The 21074-nt window shown below is 36.0% G+C and overlaps 3 protein-coding genes across 6 annotated transcripts in view; 1 reads left to right on the top strand and 2 right to left on the bottom strand.

Moving 5' to 3' along the window:
• Positions 1-5538, bottom strand: part of LOC306880840 (low-density lipoprotein receptor-related protein 8-like) — a gene marked incomplete at both ends in the record, with an annotated part of 87332 nt that extends 81794 nt beyond the window's left edge. The window contains 2 exons of the mRNA XM_079434622.1: positions 4939-5070; positions 5472-5538. Of these exons, the coding sequence (XP_079290748.1) occupies positions 4939-5070; positions 5472-5538 (199 nt within the window). The remainder of the gene's footprint in view (positions 1-4938; positions 5071-5471) is intronic.
• Positions 5539-8053: 2515 nt separating this feature from the next.
• On the top strand, positions 8054-16587 carry LOC306881907 (uncharacterized protein). 4 transcript variants are annotated; one of them, XR_013785181.1, is made up of 7 exons: positions 8128-8961; positions 10228-10466; positions 11585-11717; positions 12239-12349; positions 12475-12538; positions 16071-16180; positions 16288-16587. XR_013785181.1 is itself a non-coding variant. In XM_079436261.1 (4 exons), the coding sequence occupies exons 1-4, from the start codon at positions 8499-8501 to the stop codon at positions 12334-12336; spliced, it is 933 nt and encodes a 310-aa protein (XP_079292387.1). In that variant the 5' UTR covers positions 8054-8498; the 3' UTR covers positions 12337-13024. The 4 variants fall into 4 exon arrangements, 2 of the variants coding, with proteins under 2 accessions (XP_079292387.1, XP_079292388.1); XR_013785182.1 differs by having other exon boundaries at positions 16071-16204; XM_079436261.1 differs by lacking the exons at positions 16071-16180; positions 16288-16587 and having other exon boundaries at positions 8054-8961; positions 12239-13024.
• Positions 12787-20330, bottom strand: LOC306881908 (putative rRNA-processing protein EBP2). Its single transcript, XM_079436263.1, has 9 exons — positions 20132-20330; positions 19912-19995; positions 18381-18556; positions 17225-17348; positions 16428-16517; positions 16267-16342; positions 16046-16133; positions 13614-13770; positions 12787-13495 (listed from the first exon to the last, which is right to left on the bottom strand). Exons 1-9 carry the CDS (start codon positions 20207-20209, stop codon positions 13448-13450), a joined length of 921 nt encoding a protein of 306 aa, XP_079292389.1. The 5' UTR covers positions 20210-20330; the 3' UTR covers positions 12787-13447.
• Between the last annotated feature and the right edge of the window lie 744 nt (positions 20331-21074).

Here is a 21074-nt window from a genome sequence, read left to right as displayed (position 1 = left end):
ATCACAGAAAATGGGTGGATTTGAACCACTCAGTTCCTAATAGCCACATCGGGGCGCTCGCTCATGAACCCAGATCACACAGGAGGGGGAGAAACCTCTCAGACTGATTATCTGCTGTAGTGATAAAGAGACTAACCCCACAAAGGCCTTTCCACAGGTATTCACATGTCAAGACTTCTGAGGCAAATCTGGGATTGGTTACTCAAAGTCAGTGAAGTCGCCGATAGCCTTGTGAGAAGCATGCCAACATACAGCGCCGTTGTGCTACGGATGTCCCGAGTTCGAATCCTGACTCAAGGACCTTTCCCGATCCCGCCCCCTATCTCTCTCCCACTTCACTTTCTGTCAGTTCTCATCTGTTCAATCCTAATAAAGGTGAAAACGCCAAAAAATAAATCTTGAAAAAATAAAAACATTTTCACCCCAAATTAATTTCATTTTTATGTGCATCTGGTCTTTTCTCTCTTTAATAATTTTTAATGAATTCTCATTACTGTAAGGACATGTTATTTTGATTTCAGTACAAATACAGTTTTGTAATCATTTTAAAAATCAAAATAAATTATTTTAAGTTATTAAAGGCACTACAACAAATGCTAGTATTGAGATTGTGGATTTTGCATTAGAGTGATGACAAAAAGGGGCACTTACATATAGAAATATTTTATTTAGGTAAAATAAGCAATTTGTTCTGAAAATAATGCCACAATGTAAACATCTTAAGGCTCTTAATAATAGACCACTTTAATAATGTGCACTGCGTTTTGTGCAATAAACCAGGAACATGCATTACGATAGTGAAAATTGTGATTTCAGGTTAACCTGAATTCAAAGGGGCAGCATGAGGCTGGAAAATGCATATGTAAATGAAATTACAATTGAAATGAAATTGGACTGCAAGTCCAAGAACCTTACGAGAAACCTTGACTATCAAGCAAAATGACTAATCCAGCATCTTCAAGCAAAAAAACATTATATAGTCCAAAAACGGTGCTATAATATATCTGTACAGTCCTAGCTGTAATGCATAATTTGGGCAAACATACATATTTTGTTACAATTCTCTGAATGTGAAAGGGTTGCAAATGGTCTCTTCAGTAGTTAAACTTCAGTAGATAGGCCTAGTTATGTGAACATCTCCTTAACTCTATAATGAGAATGCAGACATCCCATGAGCCTTTTATCATTATTGGGATCTTTGCTCTTCACAATCTGCTACAGAAATCCTCCAGAGATGCCTTCTTTTCAATAACATTCTCTTGCACTGAGTCCAGGTCTAAAGATCACTGTTCAGCGCTGCTGGTTATTTCTCACTCTGCTCTGTTTTGAATTACTGCCGTTTTCTTATTCCTTTTCATTCTATTCCACACATCAAACCTTACGTCTTACTCTCCTCTGGTTTTGCTCTTTTATTCTGCCAGTCCCTACAGGTGGCCTTTGAGTGGGTTTCCACCATTCTCTGAGTGGGAGTCTGCACACAAACGGAGCTCGCACTCGAGCCAAATACAAAAGGGTTTTTTTGGGCAGACAGAGGGAAAAGCCTCTTGAGGTGCCCACAGACGGGGGCTACAGCTGTACAGAGGCCGCGTGGGGTTGCGGTGCTATGGTGATAGTGAAAGGGCCGTATTTCAGTATCACCTGCTATTTGGTACAGTGTAGGATCATTGGACTTATTTGTAAGCCTTCCTGTGGACCTGTTGGAAACAGCCATTCAGTGTTCTTGATATGAAGCCTTTAAATTTCACATTTGTTTGGAAATGTTTTGTTTTTCGCATATGAGCGTTCACATTATGCTTGTCTCTGAGATGAAGGAATCCTTCCTGCCTCCTCTGTCATACAAAATCACATGCCAAAATGACACAGCTTTAAAATACATTTTAACGCTTTGCTTTTGATAAAAAGGGAACCCTCATTTCCACATACGCAACACGTATGGTGTGAAACTGCATTTTTATTCATTATTCTGGCTGGTTTCCTGCCCTTCAAATTATAATCACACTAAAAAGAGGAAAATATGGGAGAATTAAATAAAAAGAGGTTAATATGATGGATCAACACTTGGCACAGCTCAACTCTTTTTGTTTCTGTGCCAGTTTTTAGTGGAACAATGTGTGGAGTTTTGGACCAGGATCAAGTTTCCATGTGTCCAAAAAAAATGTTGATTACTGCAGAAATTATTTTACAGTATGGTGCTTCAGGACCCCAAAATGGGCCAAAATTAATAATAATAAATTACTATGCTGAATTTTAAGGACATTTTTTGTTTATTTTTGTATAATTTTAAATAAATTTGTATAGTTTTGTATAATAATAAATTGATAAACAAGAATGAGACCTATTCAATGCTCATCAAATCTGCATTTATTTGATCAAAAATACAGGAAAATAGTTTTGTGAAATATTATTACAATTTAAAATAACTTATTTATGTGCAGAAACACTTCATATTAATCAAAATGGTTAAAAATTAGTTATGCCACTTTTTCAGTTTTTTTGGTGAGTAGATGTACAAAGGAACAATATTTATTTGACATAAAAGTATCTTGTAACATTATAGCCAGTACTGTCAGTTTTGATCAACTGAATGCATCCTTTCTGAATAAAATGTCATTCAAAAAACTTTTAGCAGTAATATTCTTATTACCAAATATTCTAACTAGGTTTAACATGACTTTTAACCTGAGAAAGTAGATTACTTTAGATATTACTATACTCTGCTGCACATTATGGTGCTTCGGGACCCAAAAATGGGCCAAAAGTAATAGTAATGAATTACTATGTTGGATTTTAAGGACGTTTTTGTTTATTTTTGTATGATAAACAACTATGGGTCACACTCGAAAGTAAAATCTGGGTCCTGAAGCAAAACCGCTGCTAAACCTAATCTGCTGCTTATCACATTTATCACGTATGACTCGTTTTACACTCTCAGTCTCAGATTATTAATCATTTTAAACTGCAGAAAGACAGTTCAGCACGACTCAATAAGCCGGACAAATATGACTCATCTTCACGACACACGATGAAACGGCTGCATTCGCCAATGTGTGCTATGGAGAGGGCAGGTCACGAATCAAGAACTCATTACATGATTCTACACACATACGCATGGCCTTGTTATGCATTAGAGGCGGATATATAGACAGTGTGCGGATGAATCCGCTGGATTTGACATGGGGGTGGGGGTGCTGGTATAGGAGGAGGATTAAAGGGACACGGGGGGATGGGACGGGATGGAGGAGCATCAGGGGAATCCGTTGGGGTGGAGGTCAGCGGTGTCTGTGCCAATAGTTGTTAGAACAAGGTAAGGAATTATAGATCAGGATCAAGAATCTATTTATCTAGTTGCAACGCCAGAAAATCAAACAGGCTTATTTTTCATTCTGTTCTATTATAAGACAAAAAAAAATACTTCTAGATCTGCAGTAACTAATTGTGTGCTTGGATCAATACAAAACATTTCCATGACAAGCAGGATCCCACATGGACGTGTTGCATTGCTTGGATGCAATAACTTCAGACTGCATGACTGCCCTTTATTGAGAAAAATTGAAGGAGCAGTCATAACAGTAAACTCAGCAAGCGCATGATGTGGTGACACATAAATTGCTTAAGAAAGCAAGCACTCACTTTGACCTGCTTTCAGCTTGAAGTCTTTAAAAATAACCCGATGCAATGAGGCAAGACACACTTGACAAAAATCTCTTGAAAGTATGTGAGAAAGTTACTATAAAAAACACATACATGGATTGGTCTTGTACCACAATTAACCGTCTAATGAGAGAACAATGCATGGAATGCTGGGAATGTCTAGCTGGATGAATTCCACAGTTTTTATTTTTATAGTTTATGCTCCAAAAACAGTCAAATCAGATTAAATACATTTAAAATTTGCAAGTATTCTATGAGTCAGTGAAACCCCATTCACACCAAGAACGATAACTATAAAGATAACAACATTAGCGTCCACACCAGTGTACAATATTAAATTCTCGAGCAGGATCTGATTCTGACTAGGTGTCAATGTTTGTATCGTTCACCAGCTGGAAAATAATCATTCTGAAAGTGATTCCAATGATATCGTTTCTCTGTGCCTTTATCGTTGTAGTTGTGGTTGGGACTATTCTTTAATATTCAGAATGATTTTTAAAACTATAATTATAGTTATCATTCTTTGGGTGAACGGGGCTTTATTTTCCATTAATGAAATACATAGTTTCATAAAAAGAGTGTGATCTTGGTCTTCGAACATGTAAAAGCTAATAGTATTAATGTTGCTAAACAAATATTGGGCTAGTTGGGCTATGTATATCTGGGCTATATATATATATATATATATATACACATACTCACATTTTTTTTTGAGAAATTAATACTTTTATTCAGAAGGGGCATATTATATTAAAAATGCTGATATTTTAAACTTTCTATTCATACTGAAAGAATATTTTTTTTTTTTACTCTAGAAGACTATAGTAATGATTCTGAAAATTCTGCTTTGCCATCACAGGAATACATCGCATTTTAAAGTATACTGAAATAGAAAACAGTTATTCTAAATTGCAATAATACAATATTACCGTTTTACTCCATTTTTTTTTATTTAAAAAAATAATACAATAATAAATCTTACTGACCCCAAACATAGGCATATTGGTTTGTTTACGTTAGGTTTTATATACTAATAAAGGTTTCAAATATGCACACACACACAAAAATCGACATTCAACAATTATTCTATAAAGAATAATGGAGCGAAGAGTTTTGATGCTTCTCTTCTTGTGTCATTTGTTACAAGTGCACAGTCAGTAAATAAAAAGCGAAAAGTTATTGTTTAAAAAAAATCATTAAACCCAGTGGTCTGGTGTCTGTTTGGTCTTGATATCACTGCTCTCTGCTCTTTTCACATGCGTGTCAGTGTGAGTAAACGCTACTCACAGCAGTTCTCCTCATCGCTGTTGTCAGAGCAGTCATCATCATCATCGCATCTCCATATGGTGGGAATACATCTCTTATTGTTGCACTGAAACTGTCCATCCTCGCACTCCGTCTCAGCGCCGGTTTCAGTACCTGGGAACGACAGATAACCTGCGACCATCACAATACAGGCTGCACAAAAACACACGAATCCAAACACACCGCGTGCTTCCAATTCTATTACTGCACGCGCAATTCAATAAAGCCATGACAAAGAAAACACCTACAAATCTTTCTCTTTCTTTCAGTGCTATTGCTCATGAAACAATAAACGCATATGCTGCCAAATCACCCTCCTTTATTATTCTACCCGTGTTGCAAACTAGCTTTTTAAATGAAGTGTTTCTTTGTGGATTTAAAGGCAGAAATGTGGAAGCACAAGGCTGCAGTGTGTCTGTAGGATCAGGAGTGTTTAGTCTCTCGCACCCACGACATATCCAACACAGCATCATTCACTCCGGATAATTACATTTCAAGAAGAGAATACAACAAACCTTTCGCGGAGTATAATTCCCAAACTAAAAAATGAAAAAATAATAATTTCCCAATTTCTGTCCACATTTCCGAAACGGGTTGTGTTCGTCCACAAACAAAAGCGCGTCGCTCCTTTCACTGAATCTCCAACAGATTCACTGGCCATTTCAACCAATGACGACATCAAACGTAAGCGAGTATGAATATTAATAACTGCACTGTCGGGTAGCGTGCTATCAAACACCATTTACTAGAAAATGAGTCAAAGCAATACAATATATGGCATTATTAATACTGCACGGGATTAATTAGCATTTCAAACTAATTCTCAATTATTAATTATTTGTTTTAATTATTCATTTAGTTAGTGTATGTTTTATATTAATAAATATTATTAATTTATTAGTGTATTTATTAAAGAGTAACATAAAATAAGTGATTGGCCTAGAATTTTGATTAAAAATTTGGTGTACAATTTTCACTCAGAAATTGCTAATAAATTTCAGTTATTTACAAAGGCAAGTAAAACATTGAGGTGGGCTAAGTATGATATTTTTTTAAAGTATATTGACTAAAAAAAAATATATTTTCTTGTAACACACTCCAATAACCTTTGTTTTATTTACAACTTGCATATACATTTCATTGTATTTATTCATTTATGCGAAAGTGACTTAATGTCAGAGAGTCACCGCAGTCACTCACACTCACCAGATCCCAATCCCCTGATTTCTGATCACCGCCACCTGTCAGCACTAATCAGCAGCACCATATCCCTGCACTCCTCCCGTTCACTCACTGTCTGGTCTCAAACTTTCCATGTTGACTAACCTGACCCACTTACCTTTTGTCTACTTACCAGTTGCTCCAGTGTTCCTATCCCTGTTCTCCACCGTCTCCACGCTCCACTGTTACCTCCGGATCCCCTGGAAAAGGAAAAAGGACATTCACACACAGATAAGCCACTAGAGACATTCCCATTACCCACCTGCTTACTGGGACATTCTGCTCATCTCATTCCCCTCTGCTACTACTCAATAAACCTGTTGATTGTATTGCACTTACCTCTGAGTCCTGTGTCTATCTGCTGACAATTACATAGTTCATTCAATCAAGCTATTATGGTTTGCTTTGTGAATTTCCAAATAGATATATTGAAATCAGAAATTGAGTGCATGGATAATTTAGCCTAAAAATCTGATGAAACCCTGCTCCACCCCTCCGGGATGTTCACACACATTTCCTTAAAAACTTATCACCCTGAAGCAATATGGGAAGGCAGAAAAAGCGTGAGATTGTCAGTTTTGAAATTGCATTAATTATAATCCTTATTAAGATAATGGGGTTAGGTGACCTTGTAAAAGAGTTACGGTAATATAGTACTGCATCTGTGGCACTGTGGCAGCATGAACTATTCTGTCAGTCAAAACTAGGCCAGAGCTATCCTGACAGGAGAATCAGTCATTTTAATAGCAGTAAGATGGGACTGAAGCCCCTCCCCCAACTGCTTAGCTATGTATTCAAAAGGAAAAATTTACAGGGGCAAAGACCCTATTGTCATGAACTCGGCATATACCCAGATTATGTAAACAGGCGGCAGGTGGCTGCCAATCCGCCTTCAGGGATCCACTAAATTGCCACCGAAAGAAAATGTTTAGAACAAGTTTCAAATGCTTCAAAGGAATTCACCCCAAAATAAACATTATTTGAAAATTGACTCATCCTCAGGCCATGCAAGTCTGTTTCTTCATCCAAACAGATTTGGGGAAATTTAGCAGTATATCACTTGTTCACCAATGGATGCTCTGCAGTGAATGGGTGCCGTCAGAATAGAGTCCAAACAGCTGATAAAAACATCACAGTAATCCACACCACTCCAGTCCATCAATTACTTTTTACTTACTTTACTTTTGTCATTTAGCAGACGCTTTTGTCCAAAGCGACTTACAAATAAGAAAAAGTAACTAAAACTAAAAAGTTACAACTCTATAAATACTATCTACCCACATATTTAAGAAAATAAAGAAATTAAATAAAATTAACACATGCATATAACAACAACATTTCAATAATAAACATATCAATGAAAAAATTAAATAAAAAGCTACTACTATCCCTTGCCGGTGTCCCTGCCCGGTGGAGTCGCACGGTGGAGTCAATGGTCTTTACACTCTTTACTTTTTTACTTTTGTCATTAATGTCTTGTGAAGTGGAAAACTTCATCCATCATAAAGCAATTTAACTTTGAACCAGCTCTCATTCTGATGGTCTCTTGCTTATCAAAGCTGCATTTATTTAATCAAAATACAGTAAAAACATAAATACTTAAGTGTTTTCCATTTTTATGTATTATGTACAACAAATCGGATCATGTGACACTGAAGGCTGAAGTAATGATGCTGAAAAAACTTTGCCATAACAGGACTAAACGTATTTTTTTTTTAAAAAAGAAAAAGAATGAAAGAAAGCAGTTATTTTAAATTGCAGCGATATTTCACAATATTTGTTTTACTGAATTTGTTATCAAATAAATGCAGCCTTGGTGGGGTTTTTTTTTTTTTCAAAAACATTATTGCCTAAAGTCGTAATTATTACAAACTTTCAGTTTCAGCTTCTTTATTTATGCACAACAATTTATTATTTAAGGTTATTAGGGCAGATTATTTTTTGAAATGTCAAACTGCAATCCACATCAATCATATTTCATTCATAAAATAAAAGCTTTAATATAAAATTAAATACAAATTACAAGCTTTAAAATCATTGATGTGTTTTAAAATGTAGAAAGTTTTGTTTTATGCGAGTAGTTTGGGAATTTCTGTCTTTAGGGGAATTCCGCTGTCAGTGATTTCCAGACACGCGCATAACGAGCCAGTCTGTTCTCACGCGCTGGAGTGGTGTCACGTGAACCTTTCTTTTTTCTTTTCGCAACATGAACTGACAATTTCATGAATTTGGCGGGCAGACCCTGCACACGAAATTTATTCAAATGTAACACATTAATTTGAGATATTTCAAACTATTATCGATACTGATATTTCGTGGCGATGGCGAATATTCCAGCAGCGGCAGCAAATAACGGAGTAACGGCAGAAAAAGCGGCGCGCAGCCCGAAGTGCGCCAGATGTCGGAACCACGGCTTCATCGTGCAGTTAAAAGGCCATTCGGGGAAATGTCAGTTCAAGCGGTGTTTGTGCTGGAAGTGCTCTCTCATCAACGAGCGGACGAGGATCCTCGCGTCTCAAAGACGGATCAGATCCGAGCCACCGGGTGCCGAGCAGACCGCTTTATCCAGCAGAAAAACCGTCTGCGCGGGTAACGATAATTCAACTAACGGGGTAGACGGTGAAACCGATATCAGCGCAAGAAAGAAGAGTAACGTTACTATTATTAAAGCGCCCGCTGACGATTCAAAATACACCGATCTCCTCGCGCCTGTGAGCACGCGCGGCCCCGTTACTGATCCCGAGACACCGGCGGGACCGAGCGCGCAGGACTACGCCGCTGGAGGTTTGTGCTCTTTTTCACTAAATATTTTTTTTAAACCCTTATTTTATAACCAGTAATCCTTTCCTTTCAACGGCAACCTTTACTATTAACCATATAATATGACTTAACTTACATGTTTTTGGGAGGACTCTTATTATATCTTAAGTCATTAGCAAACATTATATAAAGTTAGACTATAAAAGGGATCAGTATATATTTAATTGATACAGAAAATAAAATGTAACAAAAATAAAACGATGATTTCTAAAGCATTTAAATGCATTTTGTAATATTACAAAAAAAACAAAACAATTATAAGCGCTTTTAACTTACCTTAATAATTACCTTTTCACCTTAATAAACCATTTCTGCTTGGACTTAATAATAATAATAATACGTTTTTGTAACCAAATCAAGATTCGCGGGAGTAAACTGTTTTATAAATTCAGTTTGAATAAATATGAGGTGATAAAAGTCTTAAATATCTAAAATGCTATAACTAATGTATTAATTATCATTAAGAGTTCTTGAATTTTAGATAATTTAGATAAGGCCTAATTTGATTATTCACGTGGCGATGATGCAATTAATTACCTGAACTGTTGCGCGCGGGGTTTCAGAGCAGTTCAATCACTTTGTGACAACCTTATGACAATGTTTACTTTATGGTATTTATATAGTATGTTGTAGATGGATGTTATAATCTGTCTCCCTAATCTTCGAGATGCTCTTATTATTATCAGTAGCTGGAAGTAGTAAAGCATAAAAACTATTGTTAAACAGTATTATTTTATTATATTTAAAACGTGGCAACAATAACCTTAATAAACAATAAACAGCATTTAAATCAACGAGGTTAAACACTTGTGGCTTCTCTCTCAGTCACAGAAAGGAAAGATTTAACACATTCATTAAATAGGTTTGACTAATATCAGTACAATAATCTGTTTATTGTGTTTCTTGAAACACTCATTTGTGTATGCTGATATATTAACACATCAAGTACATTCAGTACATGTTGAAAAAAACTTTGTCATTTATCAAAAATGCATTTAGCTGTATAGTCTGACCCTTTCATTTCTCTGGTCATACAAAATATTTTAAATATGCATAAAATTAGTTCGTTTAGAAGCGAACTCATGCAGCAACATTATTTTTGTCACGTGTTAAAACACATTTACACTGTAATAAATATATTAATGGTTATCTATTAAACATTATGTAACTTCTCAATCTTGTTATTAGAAAGTGTTACTGAATATTGTATAATGCTGTATATATCCACAGATGCACCACCTTTTCCTGGAGAGTACATAATGAAAGAGGCAGTTCCAGGGCAAATTTATCCAGGAGAAATGTTCGCAATGCCTCTTCCCCTGTACCAGCATTACCCGGACAGATACATGTTCCCGGTCGTGCTGGTGACCCTGAGACCACCTGCACCAGGAGCCTTCAGGGAACATGTTGGATTGATACCCTTGCCACCAGGGGCGCTGTCCCATCCGCTGGAGACTCCTGAATGGCAAGTATGTTTCACAGACGTGATTGTTCTGCAATGGCACCCGTGAAAATGCCTACAAACTATTATGTTAGTAAGACAAAGACAGCATTGTCCATTGTAGTCAGTGTGTGAGCTAGTATAAAATTTGGTGAGTTAAGTCTTCGATACACACATGATCAAAGGTTTGGGGTCAGTAAATAAAATAAAAAAATAAATTAGAACTTTTATTTAGCTAGGACGCATTAAATTGATCAAAAGTGACAGTAAAGACATTTATAATGTTAGAAAGTTTCTTTTTCAAATGAAATGCTGTTCTTTCAAACGTTGTTAATAATAAGAAGAAATGTGTCTTGATGTTTCTGTTGAAAATACAGGAATAAATTACATTTTAAAATATGTAATGCATTTACATTTAGCAGACACTTTTATCCAAAGTGACTTACAAATGAGGATATATGTATATATATAATATATATATACTCTTATTATCTGTTACTGTTATTTACACTAATTGAGGTAAAACAGGTTTTTGTATCTTTATAAATTCAGTTTTATCAAATTTAAGAGTCTTAAATATCTTAAATGGTATAATAAAATCTTAATTAGCTTTTACTGTATTTTTCGATCAAATAAAGCAGCTTTGGTGAGCATAAGAGACATCTTTCAGAAACATTAAAACATCTTACTGAACCCAAAGGTAGTGTAATAATTGATTTGCTCTTTCTCGTTGTTCCACTTTTATATAACTTGTTATCTCTTCATCCAACTGTCACAGTAATACTTTCGGCTGCTCTCACTTTTAAAATATGTCTAATTTTTATTCTCTTTATCTTGTGCAGTCGACTTCCAGTATGTGAAAGCTTGAAACACCAAAGCTAGTTTAACTTCTTTGATGTTCTTTTTCTAATCACTTCATTTTCCATAATCTGCACAGACGGCAGTCCTGCGATATCAGGCTACGGCCGACAGTCTTGCAGCTGTATGTAACTCATTAGATTTTTCAGAGGTTATCAAAACCTTTGGGAACAGTGTAAATCAGCAGGAAGATCAAGTTTATGAATGTTCCTTCAGAGTTTAGCAGCAAAAAGCCTTTTCTGGTGTATTTACGCTAAGTCTGTTACTTCTGTTCCTGTGTTTCTGGAGATCCGTGTTCCGCATTATAGTCCGTACCCCACATATCCAGGGCTGAGAGATGAACCTTCCCAGCATTCACAGAGTCACATGGAGGGAGAGCAAGGAAGATCTGAGCTTCCTCCTCAAGTCACAAGAATCGCAGGTATTAGTCAAGTCACTATTATTTGTATAGCGCTTTTAGAGTGGCCTTTTATTGTGGCCAGCCTAAGGCACGCCTGTGCAATAATCATGCTGTCTAATCAGCATATTGATATGCCACACCTGTGAGGTGGATGGATTATCTCGGCAAAGGAGAAGTGCTCACTAACACAGATTTAGACAGATTTGTGAACAATATTTGACAGAAATAGGCCTTTTGTGTAGAAAAAGTCTTAGATCTTTGAGTTCAGTTCATGAAAAATGGGGGCAAAAACAAAAGTGTTGAGTTTATAATTTTGTTCAGTGTATGTTTATTTATATAACAGTCATGATGAAATCTAGTCTACTGAAGTTTTTAAACAATTTTAAGTGCATCACAAAATCACAGTATAACGGTTATAATGTTCAGTTAGAAGTTACGATATAATCAGTAGGTGTCAGATTTCATTTTTTTGTCAGGAGAATTTGTTTGCTGCCAATAGGTGAACTTTCCTTAACATATTGTTCTTTGTTTGCTTAATACAGAAAGTCAAGTTTGTGGTATCCAGCAAACAGATGCTTTATCTGCTGACAGTCTTTCCTCGAGGAACGCAGATGAGACCTTCGGTTTTCATGTCGACTGATTTCACATCATTTGTACTTAGACATGCATTCATTGTTACCTTTTCAAAAACAGGAGTTTTCCTTATTCGTTTTCAATTTCCAATAGCATCTACAATGCATGTTCATTACTGTGACAATGTTGTATTCCTGATTTTCAGAAAACACAGCTGAAATCAATGCCGTCTTTGTTCCAGTTAAAGGCAACAGTTTTACATTTGACAGGTTAGAAAGCTGAACGCCTGTTGTTTTTTGGGGGCAGTGAAGTGAAATTCAAGATGTTATTTTAAGTGTTTTATGAATAAACAGTTCAATTTTGAAGATTTAGTGTCGTTTTGATTTTGCGAAGTTTAACTGAAGCAGCTCTCGACTCTTAAATCAGAGCGTTCTATTATTATTTTCCGCTGTGTAACTCAGACTCGGCGTGATCCTGTTTGTAAAGAGACATTACGATTCCCAGGATGAACATCTCACTTCATTTGCTTATCTGAACCCAGACGGCACAGGAACGACACTGTCAGAATACTACAACCAGGACCGTTGGGCAGATAATCTAATTACAATCTCATGAATATTAATGAGCTTCTCTGGCTCAGAGCAGCGCTGAATGCAAAACTCCCATCCGATGTGTGCCAAACTCAAATTTGTGTACAAAATGTACGCAGATAAAGCAGTATGTTTATTCCCATAACAAATACAAACATTACTGTGAAAAGAGATTTGTTTTCCTGACTGATTTAGTAGACTGATTTGCAAGACTGTGTGTTTTCTGAACCCAAACAAATAGGGGAAAACTAGCTTTCTACGTTTAAAAAACAAACATCACTGATATAGATGCAAATCTATGGAAAGTTTTTCAGTTAAATAACTTTTAAACTGAAGAGAACTATGGTGATCAGCACCCTGAATGGTTTTACTGGTGGTGTTCACATTGGTTTTAATACAAACATAAAAATAAAATCTTCTGAAATATTTGCTCTCGGGCAACATGGAGAAGTCTTTTGAAAAATACAAAGGTGTTTGTCAAAGAAGAACAAAGCCATGACTTCACCCAAGTAATAAGAAATAGAGATAAAAAAGTCTTTTTAATGGCACAATCCATTTGAGTGAGAGGTACTAATGGGAAGATACAGCTCATTTGCGTGCCTTCATTTTCTTCCTTGCCTCCTTCCCTGGCCGTTTCTGTCAAAAAAAAAAAAAAAAAAAAAAAAGAGAGAGAGAGATGAAAACGTGTGAGGGAGGTCTTTAAATGTTAGAATATAACAGTACTGATTTAAAAAAATAAAAATAAAGCACTTACATTCGTCTTGCCTCCTTTGCCGAAATGTTTCCCACGAGCCATTTTGGCCTTGAATCCTGAAATGTCGTCATGGCTGTCTTTGGTGTTCCATTTGCTGCCCTTCTTCTTTCCCCCAAAGCCAAACTTCTTATCCTTGTACTTCCTCTTAGAATTTGGACTTTAAAAAAAAAAAAAAATACAATAAATAATGAAAAATAAAAATACACAATAACAATATACACTCACTGGCCACTTTATTAGGTACACCTTGCTAGTGCCGGGTTGGACCCCCTTTTGCCTTCAGACCTGCCTTAATTCTTCGTGGCATAGATTCAACAAGGTGTTGGAAACATTCCTCAAGAGATTTTGGTCCATATTGACATGATAGCATCACGCAGTTGCTGCAGATTTGTCGGCTGCACATCCATGATGCGAATCTCCCATTCCACCACATCTCAAAGGTGCTCTATTGGATTGAGATCTGGTGACTGTGGAGGCCATTTGAGTAAAGTGAACTCATTGTCATGTTCAAGAAACCAGTCTGAGATGATTTGAGCTTTGTGACATGGTGCATTATCCTGCTGGAAGTAGCCATCAGAAGATGGGTACACTGTAGTCATAAAGGGATGGACATGGTCAGCAACAATACTCAGGTAGGCTGTAGCGTTTAAACGATGCTCAATTGATACTAAGGGGCCCAAAGTGTGCCAAGAAAATATCCCCCACACCATTACACCACCACCACCAGCCTGAACCATTGAGACAAGGCAGGATGGATCCATGCTTTCATGTTCTTTAAGCCAAATTCTGACCCAACCATCTGAATGTCGCAGCAGAAATCGAGACTCATCAGACCAGGCAATGTTTTTCCAATCTTCTATTGTCCAATTTTGGTGAGCCTGTGCGAATTGTAGCCTCTGTTTCCTGTTCTTAGCAGACAGGAGCGGCACCCGGTGTGGTCTTCTGCTGCTGTAGCCCATCTGCTTCAGGGTTCGACGTGTTGTGTTCAGAGATGGTATTCTGCATACCTTGGTTGTAACGAGTGGTTATTTGAGTTACCGTTGCCGTTCTATCATCTCTAACCAGTCTGCCCATTCTCCTCTGACCTCTGACATCAACAAGGCATTTTCGTCACACAACTGCCGCTCACTGAATATTTTCTCTTTTTTGGACCATTCTCTGTAAACCCTAGAGATGGTTGTGCGTGAAAATCCCAGTAGGTCAGCAGTTTTTGAAATAATTTTGAAATACACCAACAACCATTCCACGTTCAAAGTCACTTAAATCTCCTTTCTTCCCCATTCTGATGCTCGGTTTGAACTTCAAGTCGTCTTCACCATATCTAGATGACTAAATGCTTTGAGTTGCTGCCATGTGATTGGCTGATTAGCAATTTGTGCTACCAAGCAATTGAACAGGTGTACCTAATAAAGTGGCCGGTGAGTGTATGTTGAAATATTCTCCAAAATATATTTTGTCACACAATAGAAAGTAAGAAACAATGGAAGGAATAACATGAGGGTGAGTAAACAACAATTTTCCTTTTTGGGTGAAATATCTCTTTAAAGTAGTTAAACCGTTCAGGTACTTCTTTCAAAAAAATAATACAGTACAAGCAAATTAAAGCTATCTATGAGGCCAATGCTTTACACGTACATCTGTCAGATCATTGATCATTTAATCAGGTTGCAAATTAGATCAGTATACATGTGCCATGTAATTATAGTAATAAATGCAACTTTCATGCACATTTGATCAAGATACACTGCACGCTCTGCAATGTTCTTGTTAAGGTTGTGGATATAATGCTATGTATATAATGATATGGCCCATTTCAGGATCTGCCAAAATTATGAATAAAAAAACTAAATATCAATCAGAGCTGTGAAATCTACCATCATTTTTACAAGTGAAGTTTCATAATACAAGTAGACTTATTTCTACGACCCCCTGAACATCTAATTAAGGCTGACAGTATTACACTTGAACAGATAAATGTCAACCAAATCAGATATACAGCCAAATTCACTTAACCAATTAGACACAATTACAAAACAGCATTTTAACTAAATATTTGCCCATAAAACAGAAAGACCTAAAATAATGCCTATCAGGGAATCTGGGAATTGTTACAGCACTTCCTGTTGAAAAATAACCATCTAATTTGAAAACAGCTACTGAAAAACGTAGTAAATATACCCCCGGTTTCACAAACAAGGCTTAAGCCTAGTCCTAGACTAAAATGTAAGTCTGAGCTGTTTCAACTGACAGAAAATTGCACTGACTGATCTTAAAACACATCAGTGCCTTTGTTTTGTCTTTAGATGCACACCAGTAATGTTTTTTTCATAGGCATGTTTATAAAAATGACTTAAATGTCCTAATTGAACTGGCCTAATCCTGGTTTAGTCTAAAACCTGTCTGTGAAACCGGGCCATAGAGTCATCACTTACTCTTTTTTGTTTATTTGCTTTTTAGCCGCTGATCCTTTCGGTCTCTGATCTTCATCTCCTTCCAAGAAGTCCAATTTATCTGTCATTCCTGTGGGACATGAGGACGAGTGAAAATGTGCTCCACGAATAAGGAATGTAAAACTCTACCTGATAATACTGGTAAATTCATGAGATGAAGTGAAAACACTTTGCTTTAATGATGTACACGTGTGAAAATGTACCTTTCTGATACTTCTTTACAGCTGTCAGCATTGCTTTCTTCTGTTTCTGCCTGCTCTGAATCACCTGTATTTGAACCTGTAGAGCCAGAGATTTAAAACCAGGTCTGTCAAAACCCAAAAACATCAATCTGGGAGAATCTGGAAGCGGTTTTAAAACGGACCTTTTTGCCATATTTCCTCTGTTCTCTGAGCTTCTTGGCCTTTTCTGACTTCTCCATTGCAGCTTGCTTGAGAAGAAGCTTCTTCCTAATCTGTTAAAAACAAGTGGAAAATTATGATTTGTAATTAACACAGTGAAATTTAATTAATCTAATAAAACATTACAAAGTGGAACACTTTAACTCTTTTTCTTTGAAGATTTATGCATCTGGTTGACATTTTTATGCATGCATGTTTTCTTGTCTCTTCTGCTCACAGAAGCTGCATTTATTTGATCAAAAGTGCCAACAGTAATATTGTAAAACTCATTTCAATTTAACAACCATTTTCTACATTTAAATATTTTAAAAATGTAATTTATTCCTGTGATGCAAAGCTGAACTCTCAGCATCATTACGCCAGTCTTCAGTGTCACATGATCTTTCAGAAATCATTCTAATATTCTGATTTACTGCTCGAGAAACACTTCTGATTATCAATGTTGAAAACTGCTTAATATTTTTGCGAAAACTGTCCATTTTCTCAGTATTCTTTGAGGAATAGGAAGCATTTATTTGAAAAAAATATTTTATTTACTGTCAACTTTGATCGATTTAATGAATAAGCAAAACAAAAATGTATTAACTTCTTTCAAAAGAACAAATAAAATCCATATTACTGACTCCAAACTTTTGAACGGTAGCATATATTCCCATGTCCTTAGCTTGTCAATGAGATGGAGGTTACTGGCACTTCTACTTCCACTGTGTACTGGACAAAGTGCTTTCTATAAATCCTGGTCGTCATCTCAGTTTCTCACCTTCTGCATGTGCTGATCGGTCTTGGCCATCTCTGCAAAGTAATCCTCAGGTCTCTTGGTAGGAATCTTGAACTTTTGCAGTTTTGGCAGTGCGGCTAAAACAGTTGCTTGGGCCTGTCGGTAGCTGTAACATATGAAACATACTGAAGCACAAGACACGGTTTCCAAATATTATATATAGTGTAAAATTACTGCTAATTTAGGAATTGTGTAAATGCTGTTTGCTGTCAATAAATACAATTATTATTAGCATTTTAAAAAAATAAAATCCAGAAAGAGACTCAGAACTATAATAAAGGCATGTGATTTCCAAATAGGGTATTTCATAAATAAGGTAGGGCTGCACGATTAATCAAAATAAAAAAACGAAAATCACAATTTGACTTTGTACAAATATGAAATTATAAAGGTTGTGTTATTTAATAGATTAAATATATGCACAGCATGTTTTATGATCAGAGCGGTTAGATCAGTTCACAGTAAATTATTTATTAAATTTATTTTAAATTATAATTAACACCCGAGACGAAATACTCCAGCAACTCGTTAGGACAACCCTGCCTTTGTCTACATTAGGGACTTCCTCATAAGTGATAATTATTTATGCATTTATCATATTTGGTGCCCTTCAACTTCTAATATAAATTAAACTCAAATCACACGTGTTTATAGCACACCCTAATGTTCACAGCACCCTATCCTATGTAAAAATAATAATTCTCTCTAAAGAAATTATAAGTAAACGTATGAGAAGCCATACTTGTTTCTTTAAGTAAGCACCCTTTTGGCCTTTTTTTCCCCCTCAGTGGAAGCATAACATCTAGATTTCATATTAAAGGCATGGACTCTGTTGATTTTGCATACCTCTTGTCAAAAATGAAGAAACTACTGTCACAGATGTGAATCATAAATTATTTAATAAACCTCATAATAAAATAATTGTTATTAGTCATATGTAGAGAACCTTTGGCCAATTTCTGCAGCCCTACAAAGAAGCACAACAATTTCTTAATTTATTTTTATTTATTTATTTGAATAATTTCTGCCTTAATCAATCAATAATTCCGCCCCCTAAAACAAGCTATAATATCAGACACAAGTAAACATTATAAGTCAAGCAGCATCCTTGTTTTGCATGACCAAGTCACACACTTACAAGTACATCTCCCTCTGAAAGTCATCCTCAGAATTGACATCTTCACTGCCTTCTGGTTGCTGCGCTCTGCCCTCCGCTTTTGCAACCATGTCAACAGCTGGGTAGTTAGTGAGGTCCAGCCTTTCAGCCCATGGCAGGTTCTTCTTAAACTCAGCGAGGCATTTCTTAAGACCCTCCTGAATGATGTAGAATCAAATTAACAAATATTATTAGATTTTTCAACAAATCACTATTAACTGTATCATATTTGATATGAATTTCTAAGGCCTCTAAATTAGCAACATTATTAAATCTGCTGTCCACAATCTTCTAAATGCATTGCCATCTAAATGATTCATACTTTTTAAAATGATTTTTATAAAGTAAACGTAAAATAACGTTTATCTTGGTAAAAATATTGATTGACTTTTAGGTTTGCTTGATTATCCAACATAAACATTTCTTAGAAAAAACATGCTAAAATGTAAGTATTAAATATGTCAGGCTTGTTTATTTATTTACAATATATATATAAATATTGTTTTGAATGTTTATTTGACACTCACTCAATCTTCATTGTATTGACTACATCATATGCTTTGCCTTACAAACTAAAAACATTACATAAATTCTTCCTGTGACATATTATTAGATTAGATTAGATTAGATTCAACTTTATTGTCATTTATGCAGAGTACAAGTACAGAGCTAATGAAATGCAGTTAGCATCTAACCAGAAGTGCAAGAATATAGTGTTTTATATACATATAAGTGCAGAGTAAATGAAGATATGATTTACAGAATGTACAGTGGAATTGCTATATACAGTATTGAGCAGAGTATATACAGAATATAAAATAGGAATGCAATGTAGGGATTGTATGTACATTATGAACAGAGCAATGTAGGATTATATACATTATGAACAGCAGAAACGTGAGAACAGTGGTAATAAATAAATACAGCTGGATGAGTGTGCAAAATATTGATAGGACAATGTATTCTATGCAAAATAGCAGTAGTGCAATATTTTATAGAAATATTTTACTGTGCTTTGTGTAGTAACAACTTTATACAGTTTATAGTGTGATAACTTGTACAGTCTGTGCAAAATAAGAGTAGTAATTAACACTATTTTCCTAAATCTGGTAAGACGCTGAGCCTCGCGATGTGTTCGCGCCGCCATCTTGGATATCAATGGGAGATTGATATCCAATTGGGAGATATACGTTAGTGTCAACTAAAATTAATATGCATTTTATGCAAGTAGTCTGTTGTACTGCTAGAAAGATCTCACTGATTTACATTACCAACCAAGATTGCATATTTGTGCTCAGTTTGGATGTTTTTTTCCTCTTTGAGTGCAAGTATTTTCCTATATCACACCATATGGGCAATAAAATGCTGAAGCATCATATATGTTACAAAACATAAAACACATTCACAACCTGGATTTTTATTTACATTTTGTCTAAAGCAAAAAAAGATATATATACACTTTTTAAATTTCATATGTCAGACTTCACAGGATAAAATTCTCCTCAAAACTTACCACATTGTTGATGGCCTTCTTCGGCTCGAGCAGAGGAACATTCAATCCTGGTTGGAGCAAACCCTTGGAGAAAGCTTCTTGCAGCTGATCAGAGACAAAAGTGTTATGCAAACGTACTGTTTCGGATCTCGTACCTACTTGTTGACTTATGTAGCATGACAAGGGGTTGTGTAAAACTGTACTGCCTGAACAAAACACATGAAATGCACTATATTCTCACCTCGCCGTCTGATAATTCGTCGTCGTCTTCTTCCTCGGACTCAAACCCCATCTGGGGATCCTCATCTATTTCTAGCATTGTAAACTAATACAGAACTGAATAAATAGAGTAACAGAAGAATTCACAACATCCCCGAGCTTCACGTGTGGACAGCACTGTTTCTCACGAGTGCGCGTAACATTAAAGCCCTGACGGAAACAGAGAACGGTAGAAGAATGGTTCCGCTGCTGGAGGACTTGGCGCCTCGTTCTTCGGGTTTATGGCAGGTTGATGGAGGCGCATAATCTATCATTTCATTTTAAAAATAAATTAAAAACGTTTAAACCCAAGAGTTATTATCACACCCCCTCAGTGTTAACACGTATGTGTTCAGGTAAAATAGCCCAGATAATCTGCAGCCTACAAAACCACCATATGAACAAATAACCGAATGCTCTTTTAATAATTTAATTTACAGGATGACATTATAATGTATCAAATGTGTGGAGGCGTAAGCACTTTATAAATTCCCATAAAATAAAGCCATCTTGACAGTTAGCCAACTTCCTGAATATTGTCATGGTTCTACAATTGGTTCATGTTCATATGCATGCATTTGTTACATGTTAAACTATTCAAAACTGATTCTTCTCCAGTTGAACATTATAGTATTACAGCCTTTATCTGTCAGTTGAACCTGCTGATTCATCAGAATTTGCTATTAGCCATGACCGTCACAAAATCACGAAACTAAGCATGTTTGCTAAAAATTACTGAAATGAAGTTTTGGACTTGCACGTGAGATAGGCATATATTAGTCACCTTGTGGCCCATTTTCACAGAATTTAATACACATATAGGCTACTGTACATTTTCACACAATGTACTGTACAAATATCCTTTTTTTGTCTTGGTAGGCCATTCAGACTTGACATTAACCACTGAAATGTCATTGGTTGCTGCC

The sequence above is a fragment of the Barbus barbus genome (assembly GCF_936440315.1).
Source record: "Barbus barbus genome assembly, chromosome: 15".
NCBI lineage: Eukaryota > Metazoa > Chordata > Actinopteri > Cypriniformes > Cyprinidae > Barbus > Barbus barbus.
The sequence above is the reverse complement of the archived record's forward strand: the minus strand, read 5'-3'. Positions and strand labels throughout refer to the sequence as shown.